Source organism: Theobroma cacao, chromosome 10, assembly GCF_053813885.1.
Source record: "Theobroma cacao isolate CCN51 chromosome 10, ASM5381388v1, whole genome shotgun sequence".
Taxonomy (NCBI): domain Eukaryota; kingdom Viridiplantae; phylum Streptophyta; class Magnoliopsida; order Malvales; family Malvaceae; genus Theobroma; species Theobroma cacao.
Window position 1 is genome coordinate 5,115,735 of NC_142648.1, and position 21,192 is coordinate 5,136,926.

The 21,192-nt window shown below is 33.7% G+C and overlaps 1 protein-coding gene and 1 pseudogene across 1 annotated transcript; both read right to left on the reverse strand.

The window, feature by feature from the left end:
• Positions 1-7,832: 7,832 nt before the first annotated feature.
• Positions 7,833-9,370, reverse strand: LOC18586507 (akuammiline synthase 2-like). Its single transcript, XM_018128727.2, has one exon. The coding sequence runs from the start codon at positions 9,368-9,370 to the stop codon at positions 8,027-8,029; it is 1,344 nt and encodes a 447-aa protein (XP_017984216.2). The 3' UTR covers positions 7,833-8,026.
• A 2,055-nt stretch (positions 9,371-11,425) lies between these two features.
• On the reverse strand, positions 11,426-12,967 carry LOC108663734 (akuammiline synthase 2-like; annotated as a pseudogene).
• Between the last annotated feature and the right edge of the window lie 8,225 nt (positions 12,968-21,192).

The following is a 21,192-nucleotide window of genomic DNA, read 5'->3' on the forward strand; positions in this document are numbered from 1 at the left end:
TTGTTTCTTTTCTTCTTTGGTTTTAGGACATTGTTCCATGCTGAGATATAAACTTTTCTCCATTGGAGTGTCTATGGGCTTGGAGTTTTGCATACGAAATCATTCTAAAACCCTTTGAATTTAATTTTCTTGAGACAAACTCAAGAACTTTTTAGAACGATTTCTCGAGATCTTAACCCCGAGGATGTATTCAACTTGTCCCATGTCTTTCATCTCGAAAGTGGAGGACAACCACTTTTGAGTGGTGACAATTAACTCCATGTCATTCTTGGCTAATAGGATATCATCCACATATAATGAAAGAATAAAGAACTTATTTCCTAATCTCTTTACATATACATAATGGTATTCTTCAATCATCACAAACCCTATGGAAATGATGGCTTGATGAAAACAAAGATACCATTGTCGGGATGATTGTTTCAAGCCATAGATATAACGTTTCAAGTGACACACCTTGTGTTATTTTTCTTTGGTTTGAAAACCAATTGGTTAATTCATGTAAATCTCCTCATTGATTTCTCCATTGAGAAATGCAATTTTCACATCCATTTGGAACAATTCCAAATCTAGATGTGCCACTATAGCCAAGATACGGCGAATTGACGTAAATCTTACCACAGGAGAAAACGTCCCTTTATAATCCACACCCTCTTTTTGGGTATAGCCTTTCGCCACTAAATGAGCCTTATATTTTTCAATTGATCCATCCGCTTTGCGCTTTACCTTCAGAACCCATTTGTTTTCGATTGCTTTGTGCCTAGGTAGAAGATCAACTAACTCCCATACTTGGTTTTCGGTCATGGATTTCATTTCATATTCCACAGTAGTAAGCCACTTGTCTGATGATGGTGAGTTTAAAGCTTCCTCATAGGAAGATGGTTCATCAACATCCACAAGAATACTTAAGAAAGACTGACCTTCTATCTCGAATCGTTTACGGGGTATTTGCCCACATTCACTTCTTCGCAACTATGAATCTTGATGGAGCACAAACGGTGTACTCCCACTAGCCTCAACAGTCTCTTGGATTGGATGTGTTTCCACATTCATTTCCTCATGTTGGGATACATTTTCTTGAGGCTCCTCCATCTCATAAAGCTCAAGGTTTTCTTTAACCTCACCTATGGTTGGGAAGTCATCTTCTAGAAAATCAACATCACGAGATTCCATCTCAGTTAGCCCTCCATCAAGGTGTTCTCCATACATCACGTAGCCCTTTGAATGTTTTGAATATCTAATAAATACACACTTATTAGCTTTAAGACCAAGTTTTCCATACTTATGAGATGAGTGATGTACGTACCCGACTGATCCCCAAGGACGTAAGCCTTCTAAATTGGGCTTACTTTCATTCCATAACTCATATGGAGTTGTGGGAATAGATTTTGAGGGCACACGATTGAGGATGTATGATGCGGTCAAAAAGGCATCCCCCTAAAAACTTATTGGAAGGTTAGTTTGTGCCATCATTGACCTAACCATGTCTAACAAGGTACAATTCTTTCTCTCTGCAACATCATTTTGTTGCGGAGTTCCAAGTATCGTTACTTGTCGACGTATTCCCTTTTCCTCACATAATTCTTTGAACTGATCGGATAAGTATTCATGACCTCTATCAGTGCGAAAAACATTAAGTTTCATTTCTTTCTGATTCTCAACCTCTGCCATAAAGCGTTTAAAACAATTCAAAGCTTCAGAACGGTGAGACAATAGAAATATGGATCCATATCGTGAGTAATTATCTATGAATGTAATGAAATAGGATGCGTCATTACGTGCCTTTACATTCATAGGCCCACAAATATCTGAGTGGACAAGTTCTAAAAAATGGGTGGCCCTTTTAGCCTTCCCAAAGGGCTTTCTACTGGACTTACCAGCAAGACATGGCTCACATGTAGGAAGTTTAACTTTGGTGATTGAGCCCAATAGCCTTTCTCTAGCCAATTTGGACATTCTATTTTGCCTAATATATCCTAATCTAGCATGCCATTTCACAGAATCATTTACAACATCAAAAGAAGAATTTGAAACAAAAGCAACATCATTATTAGAATCCAAATCTAATATAATCAAACTGTCTTTAAAATAACCATGATCAAAAAACGTGTTTTCAAGAAAAATAGACAAACTATAATTCTCGAAGGAAAACTTAAATCCTAAATCCATCAATGCTAAAACTGAAAGTAGATTACATCGTATAGATGGAGTATAAAGCATATCATGTAGGAGCCATTTTCGCCCATTGTGCATTGTGAGTTGGTAAGTTCCTACTCCTAGGACCTCTCCCTGTTCTCCGTTCCCCATCATGACAAAGTGTCTACCCATTGGTAAACGATGGTAATCTACATATCTTGCACGGTTGCAGGTTATGTGCTTGGTTGCTCCTGTATCTACAATCCAACCAAGGAGAGAATGAGCTATAAACACATGAAAACATACATAAGTTCTAAAGCTATTTAAAGAACGAACCTTCTTAGGCTCAGTGCATTCCTGAGCAAAATGTCCCTTCTTACCACAGTTAAAGCATTTCAACTTGGACTTATCCTTTTTCCCACCACGCTTGCCCTTTTGGGGCTTGGTGACTCCATCACTTTTGGGCCTTAGATTTCTTATCATTCCCTTCTTTTGTTGCTTTTTTCGCTAGGGAACATACCCTTTGCGATTTCCAGCTTGAGCTATCAGGGCAGTGTTGCAAATAACTTCTCTACGCTTTGCCTCAAGCTCTAAATGGCGAGAAATATCATCAAAAGTCTTTATCACTTCATTATATGTTAATACAAGTTTAACAGGTTCCCATGAGGACTAAGGGAGTGACCTGATGACAAGTAAGACCTGCTGCTCATCTGTGAGATCATAACCAGTTGTCTTCATCTCTCTTATCATGGCTGACATAGCCCTTAAGTGTTCAGCCATAGTGTGCTTGGAGTCCATCACATACTGATTGAACTTTAGTGTCAAGGCACGAAGCCTCGTTACTGTGGTTCCACCATATTTGAATTTTAGTTGTTCCCACAACTGTTTGGCAGTTGGGAAGTTCTCAAACTCCCTAATGAAATCATCATGCATGCAGCTTAACATGGTGAAACGTGCACTACGGTCTCTCTTATACCAAGTGTCATAGGCCTCTTGGTCACGGTGATGCTGGGCTGTGTTTCCAGCTTCAAGTGGGTTCATCTCTTTAGTCAAATGATCGAGTAACTCTTGCTCATTGAGAAGATACTGAACCTTCTTATGCCAGATATCATAGTTTTTGCCATCAAGTTTGGCACCTTTGGTCAAATCAGCAATAATTTGTTTTGAAGCCATATCACTACATCATTGCATAAGATTTAATTAGGCACATATCTAATTTTCTAATCAATTAAGATTAGACATATTTAATTTCTACCTATATTAGTAGTTCAAAAATTTCGCATGCATGCTAGTAATCATCACCAATAATATAAGCATAAATTAAAATGTCTAATTTAATTTTAACCTTAGATTATGGGAACAACTCTCACTATCTTTAAGCATAGGAGCAACTCTCACATACCACATAATATAATGAGTCCTGCTAAAGAACCCTTTTATAGGTGCCCATATCCAAAAAAATTTATGCATACAAAAATAGCACTAAGTAGATCATATTTTCAAATGCTTCCAAGAAAGACTATAATAGTCTCCTCGACAAAACACGCTACTTCTGCAGTAATTTTCAAGTAAGGCTGAAGGAGTCACAAACGGTCTCTCTTAAAACCTAGTCTCCTTTGACAAAACTATTGAGATATATGATCATCGTACTGTCTTTTTGCATACAAGTTTACTTAACAAATAAGTAAAATAATTGCACTATGCATTTTATAAATTTTGCCTTTTCAAATAGGTAAAATAATTACATTAGGCATTTTATAAATTTTACCTAACAAATAAGTAAAATAAATACATCATGCATTTTATAAAATTTACCTAACAAATAAGTAAAATAAATGCATCATGCATTTTATAAATTTTACCTGACAAATAAGTAAAATAATTACATCATTCATTTTATAAGTTTTGCCTTTTCAAATAAGTAAAATAATTACATTATGCATTTTATAAATTTTACCTAACAAATAAGTAAAATAAATACATCATGCATTTTATAAATTTTACCTAACAAATAAGTAAAATAATTACATAGCATTTTACAACATATGTAAAATAATTGCATTAACAAACATTTGCTTAATTCATATATATGTTTTAGAATAAAAATAATTTCTAATATACAACATATATATAAAAAAAATTGGATAATTAACATATTAATTAATTATATTTATAACACATGTGGATTTAATAAAATAGTAACATGCTAAAAGCATAAATAATGTTCTTGAAATTTTTTTGGGGGCATTTTGTAAAAACAAAAACTTGTGGGGCAAAAATATAATTATACAAAAATATATCCTTTGGTGCCATGTGGCTGCCACATCAGGCCCTTTATGACAATGTCTGGATCCTTTTGGTCTTTATTATTTGTCGCACTCTCATCTCAAGGATGTTTTCTTGGTGCAGTGATTGAAGGATATTTTTAAAGTCTTAATGACCTTCTTAGTGCAGGTTCGAATCTTGCTAGTTGCATTTTTTTTTTCGTTATCATCCATAAGGCACCATGTGGCCTTAGACCAATGCACCTTTTTGCACTAGATTAAAGCCTTTTCCTTTTCAACAATTTAAAAAACAATCAGTATCGGTAATCATAATTAAAACAAGTTTTCAAAATATACACAAAATTAAAAGGAATAAAGCAAGCCAAAACCTGCTCTAATACCACTGTAAGGATGTGGGCTTACCTTTTCAACAAAATATACCACTCCCTTTTTGATCAAAGAAGCTTGCCTTACAAATCTTCTTTCATACACACAACAATTTCTTCACTCTCGTTGTTATGGAGTGACTACTAGAGTCCTCCGTAAGGAATTACACGTTCTAAAACCCTCTAGCCTTTGATGGTGACTCAAGAATGAAGAGAAAGAAAAAGGGAGAAAAGAGCTTTTTGGTTTTTCTGACTTACAGAAGAACTCACGTTCACTCTTTTTGTTGTGTATTGAAACCAATACGTCTATTCACTATTTATAGACATATTAAGGATATTGAGATAGGAAAAATTTAAATTTAAACAAATTAAATTTAAAAAATAAATAATCCTTATTTAAATTTAAACAAATTAAATTTAAATACAATGGATAGATAATTTAAATTTAAACAAATTAAATTTAAATTTATCCTATCTCAAATATTTATTATTAATTAATTAATTAAATATTAATTAATTATTCACAAATAATTAATAAAGTTACATGCCACATGTGGACGCATCACATTTAAATGCAACAAAAGACATGTGAGGCATGTATTGTTTGCTTTCTTTATATGTTGTGCTTTGTTGATATATATCTGTTTTGGGATGGGGTCTTTTTGTTTTTGTTCTGGGATGTGGCAAGTGACTGAGTAATGTATGTGGGTGTTTTGAGCTGCATGAGAGAGGTTGTATAGCTTAGAGCTTTTATACAGATGGCTGTTTTTGGATTCAGGATAGATGGTGCTTTTGTACGGATGGTTGTTTTTGGATACAGGGTAGATGGTGCTTTTGTACAGATGATTGTTTTTGGATACAGGGTAAATGGTGATTTGGTTAATATGCCTGCTTTTTGTTCTCAGGCATAGAGGACAGATCACTGGTTCTGAGCTGATGTATTTTAATTTAGAAGTACTTTATGTATGAAATTATAAAATTGAATAATCTTACATTCTTTTAATGTAAATTTTTTACTTTTCAAACTTTATTTTTAAAAATAATAAATAATAATATGATAAAAATAACAAATATTGTAATATTGTAATATGCTGATTAACAGCAATTTGGTGTTACTGAATTTCTTTTTTTTTTTGAAAAAAAAAATCACTTGTGGTGGCGGACTGGTGGAGAAGAAACAAGAAATTGCTTGTCTGGTGCAATGCTGGTGGAGAAGGAGCGGTATGACTGACTGTTAAATTTCACTTAGTTGGGTCCTGTTATTCAAGCCTGAGAGGGGTGTATTTGTCCAACCCCTTTCTCTTGACCTCCCCTTTTCCATTGGAAAGTCACTTTCCCTCAGCCCCGAGTGGGAATCACATTGCCTCTTGGTCATTACTTTGGTGAAGTAACCATCCCATCAAAGCACCATACCAGACCTGCTGAGGTCATTAATTCCCCTGCAAAGTGCTTACTTTCCTCACGACTAATTGTTTTGAAGGATTTTGAAAAGTTAAAAATTTGCATTAAAATGTATTAAATTTTATCTTTTTATACATAAAAATAATTTTATAAATTAACACCACATCTTCAATAAAGTATTTTTACAACAAATGCTATATAATATGATCTTCCTAAGATTTTAATCACTACTTTTCCATATATAATAAATTTTGTAATATTATTTTTTTGACAATCACTTTTTTAGTAATCATATTCTCAATAAGACATTAAACGCCACATTATATTTATGACTTATTTTATTCTAACAAAATAATTATTTAATTTTTCTGTATTTCATTTCTTGAATAAAAAAAACCTTGACTCAATAAGAAAATTGAGGTTGAAAATTATGCTTTATAATTGCAAAACTATGTTTATGACTTAAAAATGACACAATATTTTAAGGACTTTTTTAACTGAAAATTACAAAATTAATAACAAAAATAGCTCTGCTTTTATTTTTTTTCATCGACAATAATATCACTACTAATATTTAATTATACAAATTTTATAAACTGACTTTTAATCAAAAATTTCATATTGATTCCATTAATCTATGGGTTTCAAATTTATTTTACTTTCTTAATATTCAAACTTTGGATTTTCTTTTTGCCTTTATTTATAAAACAAAAAAATGTCTTGGTGGACTTGGGGTTGCTCATCTCTATAGAAAAAGAGAGGATTGAAGCAATATGCTGAGGAAATATTAAAACGGCTAAATTAAGAGAAAGTACTCAAATAGTGATGATGTCGATACCAAATAGCTAGAATTATCAATAAGTATATGTACGTAACTCCTGTGTAAAGAAGAGAGAGAAAGGAAATTAAGCCAGCCCTGACAGCACAGCCATTAAAACCACCATTATTGTACGTAACTCCAGTTTCTTTTCTTTCTGCTTATGCTTGGCAAATCTTTGATTGCGCCTTAGATTTTCCTTGAATAAGCAGCTTTGGAGGTCAGGGATGCACAGGTCTATGGCTCCTTTTGTTTAGCCACTAACCTGTTTTTGTGTAATCTTCAATGAATTTACAAGCATTTCAAAAAAAAAAAAAAACACCTCCGAAGGTTCTTCAATGTCCCAAGTAAAAAAATTTCCATGCTAGTTTTTGAAAACTGCTTTATATAAACAAGTATTCAATTGAAAAATTTTAATAATAAGGCCTGTATTAGTCCAGCTGACTTCTCTTCTTTTTAGATAAGTGAAACCTGCTGAGGCTCTTTTTTCTTTAGTTTTTCTGGGTATGTATACCTGCTTAGGCTTTGATCAGAAAACTTTAATACAAAATCACAACAGCAAATTTGCAATCTGGCTTATTCCTCAGTTAAGCCAAAAGGGTTTTGTAGAACAAAAATTATCCAAAATTTTAGAGAAGGCTTGAATTGGAAAGACGTGCATGAATTATGATGATTTTGTATAGGTATGGAAACAAGGGATGTTCAAATAATCCTCTCTTTTAGCTGAAATCAAGCCCTTTTAACTGAACCCCTTTAGTCATGTTAAATCAAATATGTGTACAATTCTAATGTGGATAGATAAATAAATAGATACGGGACATGAAAATGATTCACTTAAAATAATAGATTACTAATGCAAACTGTAACTGATAATAGGATCAACCTTGACAGCCGACTACAATGCTTAAAAATATCTGAAAGACTAAAGCTAGAGATATTTATTGGCACATTAGCACTTATATTAAGCATATTAGCAGAGACTACAATGATCATGATCTAGGTGTTATTTCTAATTAAGACACTCACAGGCTTGAAATCTTCAGACATGGAGAAGCAAACTTCAGGAATTCAGGATCTTTTTCCAATACCAACATTCTCTCTTCATCTAAGGTTATCCAAGCTTCAATTCCTTTGCCACATTTTGTTTCAATAAAAACAGTGAGATTCCTAAACGCAGGGCCAACTTTTCCAAATAGAGCAAATGAAGATGGAAGACCCCATCCGAAATCTGCTTTGTAAAAGCCAAGATTGAGCCAGCTTGTGAAGGCGAAAATATCAGGTTTTTCAAAGGAAAACAACATTTCCAGCTGGTTAATGTACTCAGCTATGGCTTGAAACCCTTGTTCACCTTGTACCGAACTCAAGTATTCATCATCAAAAGCTTCAATGGATTGTTTCATCAAGTCAACCAATTCGGACAACTCCGTGCCTGTCTCAGCTGGATTTGAATGTGCACTCGCCCACCAAAAGACATTTCCAATGGAATCATCTAATGAATTAGGTTTCCCTCTTGCCCTCATGTTCACAGCTTGGGCGATTATAGATGGCTTCAGAGATCCTGATGTTGCCCTAGACGCCGCCATAGAACATTTCCATATGAAACCTGAAACTGCTTCAGTGCGTGTTGGTCTAGCCTCACTTTCCCCTTTAGCCATAGCCTTTAGTTTGGCTATTGCTTTGGCATCAAATGTAAATCTCCTCGTAACGTAATTAGCTTCCGTGAACCACAAGTTTTCCATCACTGACAAGTAATTTTGTGGCATTGGATTTTTTGGTGGAAAGACCAAGGATGCCTCGGGTAATGTAGGGTTTCCAATATTATGATGGGATATTCCACGAGAGACTTCACTCCAGATATTGCATAAAATCAGGCCTGTTTTTGCATCGGTAATTTTGTGAGATGTGCATAGGCCTAGTGCTATCCCACCACAAGCAAACATGGTCACTTGACAAACCAAGAGGGGAGCATCATTGTTTGATTCGTTGCAGAAAGGCTGGCATGGGAGCAATTTGTTCAATGACTCGATCTCCTGACGCTTAAGGAATTCGGATAAGCGACAACTGATTTGAGCTGATAAAAATGGAACACCTTCATTAAAACGATCAATGAACATGTTATCTTTGATCCTACCAGAATATGGATATAAGATATTGAGAGTTTCTGACAGAGATCTCTTTAGTTGAGTCAAAATGTTCATCTTACTGAAATTGGTACCACTCAAGGAGTAGAATGTGATATTTGAGACATAAGTAAAGGGAGCGAGCTGATCAAAAAGACAGATTTTGAAGGGTTTTCTTTGATGAATCTCTGGTGAGGATGGTTTGATGATTTCTCTTGAAAGAATCTGAGCTTCCAAGTTCAACATTTTTCAGATAAAATGCTTTGTAATAAGCAGAAAGTGTTCTTTTCTATAAGCATGCATATATATAGAAAGCTGATTATTTAAAGAGAAATTAAATCATCACTACTATTCATATAAAATTCAATCATATGTTATTATTATGTAATTAAAATTGGTAAAACTTCAAAATTCTACCGACATACATATAAAAGGTAAATCTTATATAGCTACATTTCGCGTCATTGAAAGTGACTTACCAAATATTAAAACCATGTGATGGTGTTGGGGGTGAAAGCAACTTTTGCACCAAAATCTAAGATTTGTACGTGCCAAATTAACAACTCTTTGGTTCTTTTGGGTTGGAAAAACAGTAAGACGATCCCTCTTTAGCTTGGTTCTACATAGATAATGAGTAGTACGTACTGGGATTGTGGAACACATCAAAGCTTTTTCAAAATCGATTTACTCTCGTCCTAGTCGGACCATATGTCGTGTGTATCGGACACTTTAGCATTTATGGTGATTCATCCGTCCAACCACCATTCTGGTGGACAAGACCTCCATTTGCTTGGCTGGTTTCGTATCTCTGCCATGGCAGTCATTTTAACTTATCTGTCCGCCATTCTTCCGCTTTGGTATTTTGTCTGGTGCGTTTCTGGACATGAAGTTTGCCACCTGTTTCTGTGCTCTAAGTCATAAATATCATTAACACTTTGGTTTTTTTTTTGTAAGAAAAAAAACAATATCATTAACACTTATCAGCACAGTTAATGGAACGTGTGACCCACTACAGTAAAATTGATTTTTTTGTTACTGCGTTTTGTTTAAACATGTGCTGTTAAAATCACATAAATTCAATATAAAATTAAATCAAATTTATATATGGTGGAGACTTAAAATTTGAGATTTTAAAATTCTAGAGCTTCCTCGTGGTCATTAAATAAGGACTCATTAGTTATGTTATTAAAAAAAAATTTATAATATATTTTTATTATTAGTTATATAATATTATATTTTTTTGACATAATACTTGAAAAAATTTTTATAATTCTTCTATCACGTTCAATTAAATTTATATATTTTTATTTTGAATTTAATAAACCCTTGTAACTTACAATTGACTAATTGTTATTTTATATTGACGTAATTTTGATATAACGTTGACGTGATATTAAGATAGAAAATGAAAAATATCACATGATCATTTTATCATATCATATCAGTATATTATTATTCATTACGGCATTTTAGCATACCACATTAATATTATATAATATAAAATGATAAATGATATTTTGACTAATAACTGCTAATCAACAATTAGTTATAAAAATTTATTTTTCTTAAAATAAAAATATAAAGATTTAATTTGAACATAATAAAATAATAAAAATTTATTTAAATTTGTTTGAATAGTTCAAAGGTTTTATCATGTATCATGTCCATCTTTTTTCATAAAATTACATGATAATTACATAAAAGTTATTATCATAATCAAATAATTCTTAATATATAACAGTACATTACATCTACAAAATAAATCAATTGAAATACCAATTAATTAAACTCACAGTCTCTGGACTTTCAAGTTATGTTTTTAACTTATATACTAAAATTACTATTCTATACACTGATTCTGAAATTTTCAGATTTCACGAATAAATTTAAAATGTGAATTTTATTATACGTTACTACAAAAATAGTAGTATTAGGGTCATTTTGATAGGTTCATGGAATCTTCACGTAGCATATATTGTTTCTAAATTATGTCAGTGTACAATGTGGAATTAATTCTTCATGAAAACGAAAGGAAAAAATAATAAATAAATGAGCAAATAAGGGGAAAAAAAACAAATTTCTTTGTTTTAATATTGTTTATATTTCCAAAGCAACAGCTTCACCATTTGTTTTTCACTTTTTTTTTTAATTGAGTGTAATGATTGGCATGATGATTTTGTTAAAATACAAATAATCCTCTATTTTAGCTGAGATCAAGCTATGTTCACTGAATCCCTTTAGTTATGTTAAATCAAATTTATAATTATATTAAAAATAATGTAGATATATATGATCCATTGTTTGCTGCTGGAATGTAATGTAGATAGAAATCAATGTTAGTAAAGGCCATGCTTATGTTTGGGTCTCGATGTACAGTTTGCTTGTAAATACTCTCACTGGACAGATTTCTGAGGCTTGCTGGGACATTTCTTGGTTAGGCAGGAAGCTGCCTTTGAGGAGCTGTTTGACTGAATTTATGGTGATTGCTCTGGTTTTCTTCTTTTCTATTTTTGTGGTTGTTTCTGACAGATTGGGTGTATATTTTGACATTTACATAGAGCACTAATTTCATGCTAGGGAATTGTCCTACATGATTTGGGCTCTCTACTACCAGAAAAATGGGTAGTTTTTGTACACCTTTCTTCAAGTAATGAAATCATCTCTAAAGCATTTCAAAAAAAATGTAGATGTAAAATCGATTTTCGGAATAGAGCAAACCATTGAGGAGTTCCCCATCCGAAATCTACTTTGTAAAAGCCAAGATTGGACCAGCTTGTGAAGGCAAAAGTATCAGGTTTTTCCGAGGAAAACATTGTTTCCAGCTGGTCAAGGTACTCAGCTATGGCTTCAAACCCTTGCTCACCCTGCAAAGAATTCAAGTATTCATCATCAAAACCTGCGATAGATTCTCTCATCAGGTCAACCAATTCGAACAACTCAGCGCCTGTCCCAGCTGAAGTCGTAGCACTTGCCCACCAAAACAGATTTCCAATTGAATCATCTAATAAATTGGGCTTCCCTCCTGGCCTCAGGCTCAAAGCTTGGACAAATATAGATGGTTTCGGGGATCCTGATATCGCCCTAGATGCTGCCACAAAACATTTCCATATGAAACCTGATACAGCTCGAATGCGTGATGGTGTAGCCTCACGTTCCCCTTTAGCTATAGCCCTCAGTTGGGATAGAGCTTTGGCATCAAATATGAATCTCCTTGTCATGTAATTAGCTTCGGAGAACCACAAGTTATCCATCATTGATAAGTATTTTGGTGGCATTGGATTCCTTGGTGGAAAGGTCACGGATGCCTCGGCTAAAGTTAGGATATCCAACCTTACGATGCGATCCACGACAGATTGTACTCCAAACATTAGCTAAATTGAGACTTGTTCCTAAGGCTATCCCTCCACAAGCAAATATGGTCGCTTGACAAACCATGAGGAGAACCTCATCGTTCAATTCCTTCATGAAGGGCTGGGATGGAAGCAATTTGTTCAATGACTCGATTTCATGATGCTTAAGAAACTCTGATAGACGACAATTGACTCGAGTTGACAAAAATGAAATATTTTCATCAAAATGATCTACGAACATGTTATCTTGTATCCTATCCGAAAATAGATATAAGATATTAAGGGTTTCTGAAAGAGATCTTTTTAACTGAGTCAAAACCGTGGTGATAGTAAAATTGGTGTCGCGGTCAAGGAGTAGAACGTTAGTTGTGACATAAGTTGTGGAGATGAGCTGATCAAAGATACTGATTTTGAAAGGTTTCCTATGATGGATTTCTGGTGAGGATGGTTCGATGATTTCTCTTGAAAAAATGTCAACTTCCAAGTTCAACATTTTTTTTATCAGATAATTGCAAGAAGTGTTCTTTTTCCCCCCAAGGGCGGTGAAGCTTTATATACTGAAAGTTGATTAGTTTTCAAAGAGGAGAAACCAAAATAGTGTTGGAAGCCCTGAGCTTTCCCTTTTAAGAATTGACAACCTAAATACTCGGATATATCCAAACTTGCCATAAAAAAGAAATATACAAGGAAAAATGATCTGATGCCTTGAACCAATCATAAAATATGATCATCCCCTCATGCAGTCGGCAACATAAATGAATTATTGATAAGATAATGACAATAATTTTATAGGTTATCACGCCAACTGTTTACCAATTATATCTTTAGCATTCAACAACTCTTTGTTGCATATGGTCGCGACGTTTTGTACTGATTCCCTTTTCTTGGTTCTGGTTTTTTGTTTTGTTTTTATAACTAGCAACTAGGATTCATACATATTAATTAACTTTACTTAATCTCCCAGTTCGAAAGCAAAAAATATTAAAAAAAATCTTAATCGTTAAAAAATGATATTACACAGATTTATATCTTTCCCTTATGATCATTTGTAGTAATTGACAGCTTTGTGTTTGAACAAAAACTTATCAGAGCATGCAGACGGAGCCATCAAGAAGGCAACAATTTACCAAGTTTTATTGGAATAAAAAACTACCATAAGTTGAGTACAACTGTGATGTACTGGATCTTACGACAAGTGAAATCATCATGATGACAACTCTCCTGATATATTATAATTGCTTCCTTTGTTGTCGACCCAGTTTCAAGCGACCCGTCGCAATGTTGCATGGTAAAATTGCAGGAAATGGTCGGCAGTTGCCACATTAAATGGTGTCCCCGACATGTAGTATGAATCAAGACTTTATAAACACCAATAATGTAACCTTTTTTACCACTACCAATTCTACCATAATATTGATTCTTAACTTACTTCAACAAAAATAATAAAAATAATAATAATAATAAATTCAAACAAACACCTCAACATTCAAAATTGGATAAACCCTACTTGCATCCATTCTCATACATATGTTAAAAGTGAATCTTTACCGAGAAAAAGGGAAAACGATGCATATCGTAATCAAATTACTTGCGTTCATCCATTCTCATATGTTGTCCACTCAAACCTTACTAAGCCTTCTGCATATTGTCACCCCCCAAAAAATAGAGTAGTCCTAGCATGAGTTCAAAATTCAGATTTTACTACTCTGGCTTCTCAGCAGCCAAAAGGGACTTGTTTTAAACAAAGATGGGGTATTTCTTCGTTCAATACATGGAAATTAGAACATTGCTAAACTAATTATGTGAAGTATATAGAGTATATATATTCTATATATATATATAACAGGCTCTTCTGACTTCTTTGCATGTCTCCCATCCACTCATCTCATATTTTGAAAGAAAAGAAATTTTTTAGCTTATTAGTCAATATAAATCATGAATATCATGTATGATTAGCCTCAAATTGTTAGCATTACTTGTGAACCAAGTATAATAATTAATAAGAAAAATTGGGGTGAGTAATGGATTAATGGTTTTATATTGAAATAGGGGTTTTTTTTTTTAGGATGTTTACCTTGGCATTGAATGAAAATGGGAGAGTGATGGATTGTGGGTCGTGTAACACCCCATATCCTCGTTTAATCGTCAATAAGACTTATGGATAAGACGAAGGGACAATTGATGTAAATTTAAGTATCGAAGAGCGATTACGGACGAAAAGAATATTTTAAAATAAAATATTATCAATTATGAGAATTAGTCCGAAAGATGGGCACATGTCTAATTTAAGTGGGAAAAAATTTATATATAAACTTTATTATTTTGAAGAAATAAAATAATTAAATAATGAGATAAATGATAAAATAATATATATATATATATATATATTTATATATATTTATATTTAAGTAATGAATTGAGTTAGTAGGGGCCGGCCATTTGAGGAACAAAAAGGAGTTGGGAGTGAAATTAGAGAGATAATGAAGATAAATGTTGAAAAGGTCGGTCAACTAAGTAAAAAGGAAAGTCAAGTAAATTTATTAGTGTGAGGTGATTGGTCAAGTAATGGAAGACACAAGAGAGTGGGGGCCAGCCATTTCAAAAAAGGAAAGAAAAAATAGAATAAATAAAAGAAGAAACAAAGATGAAAAGGGAGAAGATAAGAATAGATGGCAGCTGCCCATGTGACTTATTAAAGAAGTCAAAATAATAATAAAATAATAAAAATATCTCTTTTATGATGAAAGATGGTAAGGGCCGGCAAGAAGTAAAAAGAGAAAAGAAAGATTGAATGAATGAGAGGGAGATAAGGACAAAAAGTTGTCATGTCCGTTCTTTTTCTACTTTCCACGTGAAATTCATTTCCTCTTTCCTTCCTAACTAGCAGCTTATAGAGAAAAATAAAAAGGGAAAGAAGGTCGGCCAAAAACGGGAGAAGTAGAGAAAGAAACGAGGAAGGAAAAAGAGAGAAAGAAAGAGCTGGGAAAGAGAGATTGTGTGCTGCCACTTAGAGGAGTCAAAAGATGAGAGTTTTGCTGTAAATTTTAAGGGGAAAAAAAAGCTTAGTTGCTGCTGGGTTTTGAGGAAAGAAAAGAGAGAAAGCTGAGTATTGGGGTGCTGCCGACGATGAGAGAAAGAGAGGAAAAAAGTGCAGTCGATTGGTACGTGAAAGGAGGGAGAAGAAAGGAAGAGAAAAACGAGTAGAAGAGAGAGGAAGAAACGGGAAAGAAAGGTAAGAAAATAATAAAAATATATCTAATAATGATGCTAGAATAAAATAAGATATATTAATTAAGTGGGTTTTAATATTTAGGAAAAATAAATAAATTGTACACTATGGTGAAAGGTCGAAGGAAATAACAAACGACTGGTAAGAAGGAGTAGCTCGATACATCTTTGAATTAATAGCGACGTAACATCTCACTATTGTGAGGTGAGTAGGGAGTGTCAATTTTAAAATTTTCGTAAATATATACATATAAGTATTATTTATTTTAAACGCGAAAATTGTTGATAGCATGTGTTGGTAGGCATTTTAGGGAATTGTGAATGTTAATGATTTCAAAAAGTGTTTTGAATATATATGTATAAATTATATGTAAAGTGTTTTAAAAATCGAAAAATAAGCCCTTTATATTATTTTACATCAAAATATGCCTTATATATTTGTGCAGTGTGCATTCATGATTATATTGCTTACTTACCATGCAAATCACTATTTGAAATTCATGCATATATTTTATTTTGAGAAAATGATAGATTTTATAATACCCAATATTTGACGCTTTGAAAATAATTCGACACGAATTTTTAAGAACACAATGTAAATTTTCTTTTAAAAACGTTTTGGACAAATCGAGAGCGTCGAGAGTAGGTTGGATGTTACTTCAGTTAAGTGTGACCCTCGTGCATGAGTGAGCTCTAGCTAACCATTGGGTCCTCGACGGGCAGTTAGGCGTGGTTAGGGCCACGGCTTATGATATATGTGTACGTGGTTAGGTCACCAAATGATTACGCGGTTGCGACCTTTTGATTCTCCGATGTCGGCCAACATCGTGAGATTGCCACGGTATGTGGGATCCGGTGGAACGAGGCTCCCGGAGGTTATTACGTGGTAACAGGACCACGAATTTTATTTGATTTCCTATTCAAGACAAAAATCTTTTTGGGTTTTTAGACTCTTATTTCTTGCATGGTGAAAACAAAATTATACGGTTTTATGTAGCTCCCTCTGGTTTTACTGTTATATGAATTTTACCCTCGCATGTGAGGCGATTTGCAAATGATGTATACTCTAATTACTATTTGGTTTCGTGGGAGCTTGCCCAACTTTATTGATTTAATTTGAGTATTACATGAGATAATTTCGACTGCAGAGATCTTTTACGAGCATGAAGTTTAAAATGATATTTTACTGATTTAGTTTGAAAATGGTTGTTAACCTTCTCGCTGCACAAAAGTTTACTTGGTTTGATATACATTATGGTTGATTACGACTTACAAGAGATTCGATATTTTCTTATATATATATATATATATGGTACAAATCTCCGTTTGAATTAAATATTTTTATCTACTCTTGTAAATTTTTATTATTCAAAATCTCTGCCTTATTGTTTGTTTCCCATCTACGCCCTACTCACAGAGTCAATGATCACTAAGTTTGTGAGACTCACACTCTTTTTTTTCCCTATTTTGTAAACAATGATCAGCCTAGCATGTAATCATTAGCGCGTTCGGTCCACCGCAAATAGGTAAAGGCATCTCATAGCCTTTTATTCTCAAGTCGCTCTGCTGTTAGATATTGAGTTGTATTATTTTGGTTTTACTATGTAAACAAATATTAGTTTGATATAAACGAAAATTTGAGATTTTTGAACTCAATGTATTTAATTGTGATGTTATGACTTAAAGTCAAAATTTAATGGCTATGCTTATTATGGAAATTTAAGTTATATATATATATATATATATATATATATATGGTTCAAACATTAATACGGTTTAGTAAAGGTGTACAATGAGTTATTGAGAAATTTCTTTTAGGCTTGTTCAGGACTTGGTGGGATCTTTCAGAAGTCTCAGACGTTGGTAGCGACCGAGGAGGGGTCGTTACAGGTCGTGGATTAATAACTACTCGAGTTGAAAGATTGAGTTAAAGAGGAATGTGTTTTGACTAGAGAAATATAGCAACGTGACCATTTTTAGAATGTTTTGAAAACCATTTGCCTTGGTAGGAATATGGATGATTATTTGACTTGAAAAGGCTCAACTAGTAGTAAAATATTCCTTTAAATCTTTGTATAGACAGTTGCTTGGCAAGCAATCGTTGGTAAATCACTTTGGAGTTATGTTTGGACTGATCTTGCTCTCTCGAAAGGTTGAGATGTTTTGTTAACAGGTCATAAGAGACAGGGTAGCAGTCAAATAGGAGCTCACTAAAGAAGGCATCCTAATGCGAAAATCAATCGTTATGTATTATATGTAAAAAGTGAATTGGAACTTCTTACCATCTTTTTCTCATTCTCATGAAGCATGGAAAATATGAGTAAGATAATGTAACATGTGGGGTTTTACGTGGGTTTCCTGGGGTGAGGTGGTTGTGCCTTTTCTTGCTTGAAATTCCTTGATTAGTTAAAGGTGTGGAAGATATTCATTTTCATAATATTTGGTCAATTTGATTATAGCGAAATGTAATGATTATGCAACAGAGGATGCAAGTGTTTGATGTTGTGTAAATGAGAATAAGTTCTCAAAGTAAAAATGATTGAAAGATAACAACACATTTTTAGACCTTATCAGTTAAGCGAGTCAACTTTTTGATATTTTAAAATTTAATGACAATAGGCTATCGTAACGTGCGGGTTCGGGAACCCGATCGCTAGACATGAGTGAAAACTCTAAAACTAGTAGTCACCACCAATCTTTTTTACTAGGAGTTATTGGCCACCTATTGACTCGATTCTAATCCACAGAATCCTAATTATATTTAAGCCTGCCGAAAGAATCTTAAACTGGTCTACGTTTTTTTTCTAAGATCTAAGTTTGGGAGTACGGTTACGCCCGGGGAAGGATTAACACCCCTGGAACGCCGGTTCCATGAATGGTACCATTTTTAGATTATCCTATTAGGCTTTATTTTTTAAGTTCATTTTATTTCCTTAGCTATTATTCACTTATTTTATCTCCTATTCAACCTAAAATGGAATACAAATATGAGGCAAGATGAAATGCATGGTATGAGATAAAAAATGTCGGACGAATAACCTTTTATCGAGGACATTCTCTCGAATCTGCCCATCATACTGGTGGGATCCAGGGTGTTCTCTCACCTAAGGAATTATCCAAGAAATTCGCCTTCGCAAATTCGACGAATAAATCCCATCATCGGGGTTATCATACGTTTTTCTTTTAAAAAAAATAATGTTTTCGTGAATAATGATCCTATTACGAGCAAAAGCCTTTTTATTAAAGATGTTTCCCGAGCCCTCCTATCATACTGGTGGGACCTAGGGACATCTTTTCACCTAGGAAGTTTTTCAAGAGAAACTCACCCTAGCAAGATCTTCGGAAAATCCCATCATCGGACTTAACTCGTGAGTAAAAATATCTATATGCAATGATATGCATGATGCAATAGAAATATATGATATGCTTTTGAAGTTTATTTTTATTTTTATTTTTTTTATTATTATATTTTTTATTTTTTCATTATATTTTTTTATTTAGTTAAAATTAAGAATCTTGAAACCCCAAATCAAGGCCCTCCCATCATACTGGTGGAGCCTTAATTCGAATTTCGAACCTAGGAAAAATTAGCTCAAGATTGTGACTTCTCGCGTCCCAACCAATCATCCCATCATCGGTATGTTTAATTGAATAATTCTTTACTTTGCCCCATTCTCATTCTTTTTCATTTATAAATCTATCATTTTAAATACTTTGAAAATTACATATTTTATTCTATTTTCTATTTTTATTATTTTTTCAAAATTTTCCATTCATGATTTACCCATATAAACTCACCTAGTTAAGTATGCTACTATTATGTCTCACGTTTCAACTCTTCCTACAATTTATATTTTTTTAAAATCTGATAAATATCATATGTATTTTAACTAAATTAACAATCTAATAAAACTAATTAGCTTCTTCCATAAATTTTAAGTCAAACTCAGCACCACAAAACCAGGCCAATATATCTATAATAATAAAAAAAATGAAGAATTTACCTTGCTGGGAACAGCCATTCCCTCCAGCACCGAGATGGCATCGTTTTGCATTTGGAAGGAGGTCTTGGGTAAGTCAAAACGGTGCCGTTTTATAACCCTTTGAACCTTCCTTCTTCTTCACTTTTCCTTCCTTTTCTCTCTCTAATGGCCGGCTACTTAACCCACTCTCTAAAAGCTCTCTTTTTTTTTTTTAAACAAAACACTCCCCTTCCTTTGCCGACCGCCCAAAAAAAAACAAACTTCTCTTTGCCGCTCGACGTCGCCTCCCTCTAGTAACTCTCTTCTTTCTGTAGACAGTTACCCCTTTTGGGCGTCGATCGATCTTTGTCCCTTTCTCTCTTCGACACCTATCAGGCCAACCCAAAGAACTCGAACTCTCTGCTGGAGGCACTACCAGATTTCTTTAAATCTCCCTCAAGTTGTAACTTATTCTCACCCATCTGATCCTCAAAATCTCCCTAGAAGATACCCAAACCAAGGAATCAAAAACTATCCTCATACCTTTCCCATTTTGTATTTTTTTATTGTTCTTTTTTTTTATGATTTTTGTTTTGATTTTCTGGATTATGGTTTTTTTGGGTTGCTAGAAGAGTAGAGAAAATTTTGTTGTGGTATTTTGCTGCTGATTCCTAGGTTTTTTTATTTTTTGGTTGCTAGTATTGTGTTTTTAAGTTGCTAGGGATTCCTAAGAATTTTTTTGATTGCTTGTTCTTTGATTTTTTGCTCCCCAATCCCCTATGCTACAGTGCCCCCTTTATACTTGGCTGAAGGGGGCATGCTCCCACTACTCTGCCAGATGCGAATTTTTCGCGTCTGGCAGGGTGAGGGCTGTGCCTGGCAAGGTGCGTCCGCACCCTGCCAGTCGTACCTCTTTTTTTTTTATATATTATTAAATTCATTTTTTGTCATTTTCAGTTTTTGTTTATGATTTTTTAATTAATAAAATTTTATTATAATTTTTATAATGTCTATAGCTACCCCTCTTTGCGCATTTCGAAAATTTGAAATAGTGCAAAGACGTAGACACTGTATTTGATTAGATTATTTAATTCTCTTATCAAGGTTCTTTTTTTTTGTGAGAGAAAAATGTAGCTCCTCGAAAACTGAGGCGACGTAATTTTAAAAAATCTTGAAATTAATTACCCAGAGGCTTTGGAAATGTACCCAGAGGTTTTAAAAGCAAAATGTTCCCGGAGGCTTTGAGAGAAAAATGTAGCTCCTCGAAAACTGAGGCAACGTAACTTAAAAAATCTTGACACTAATTACCCAGAGGTTTTAGAAGATGCATCCGAAGGATTTAAAAGAATAATGTGCCTGGAGGTCTTCAGAATGTACTCGGATGATTTAGGAAATGTGGCTCCTCGAAAACTGAGGCAACGTAACTTTAAAAAATCTTGACACTAATTACTCGGAGGTTTTAGAAGATGCACCCAGAGGATTTAAGAGAATAATGTACTCGGAGGTCTTCAGAATGTACCCGGAGGAT

Excerpts from the sequence above, each read along its gene's own strand:
- LOC18586507 (XM_018128727.2), bottom strand. The coding sequence starts at position 9,370 with ATGTTGAACTTGGAAGCTCAGATTCTTTCAAGAGAAATCATCAAACCA.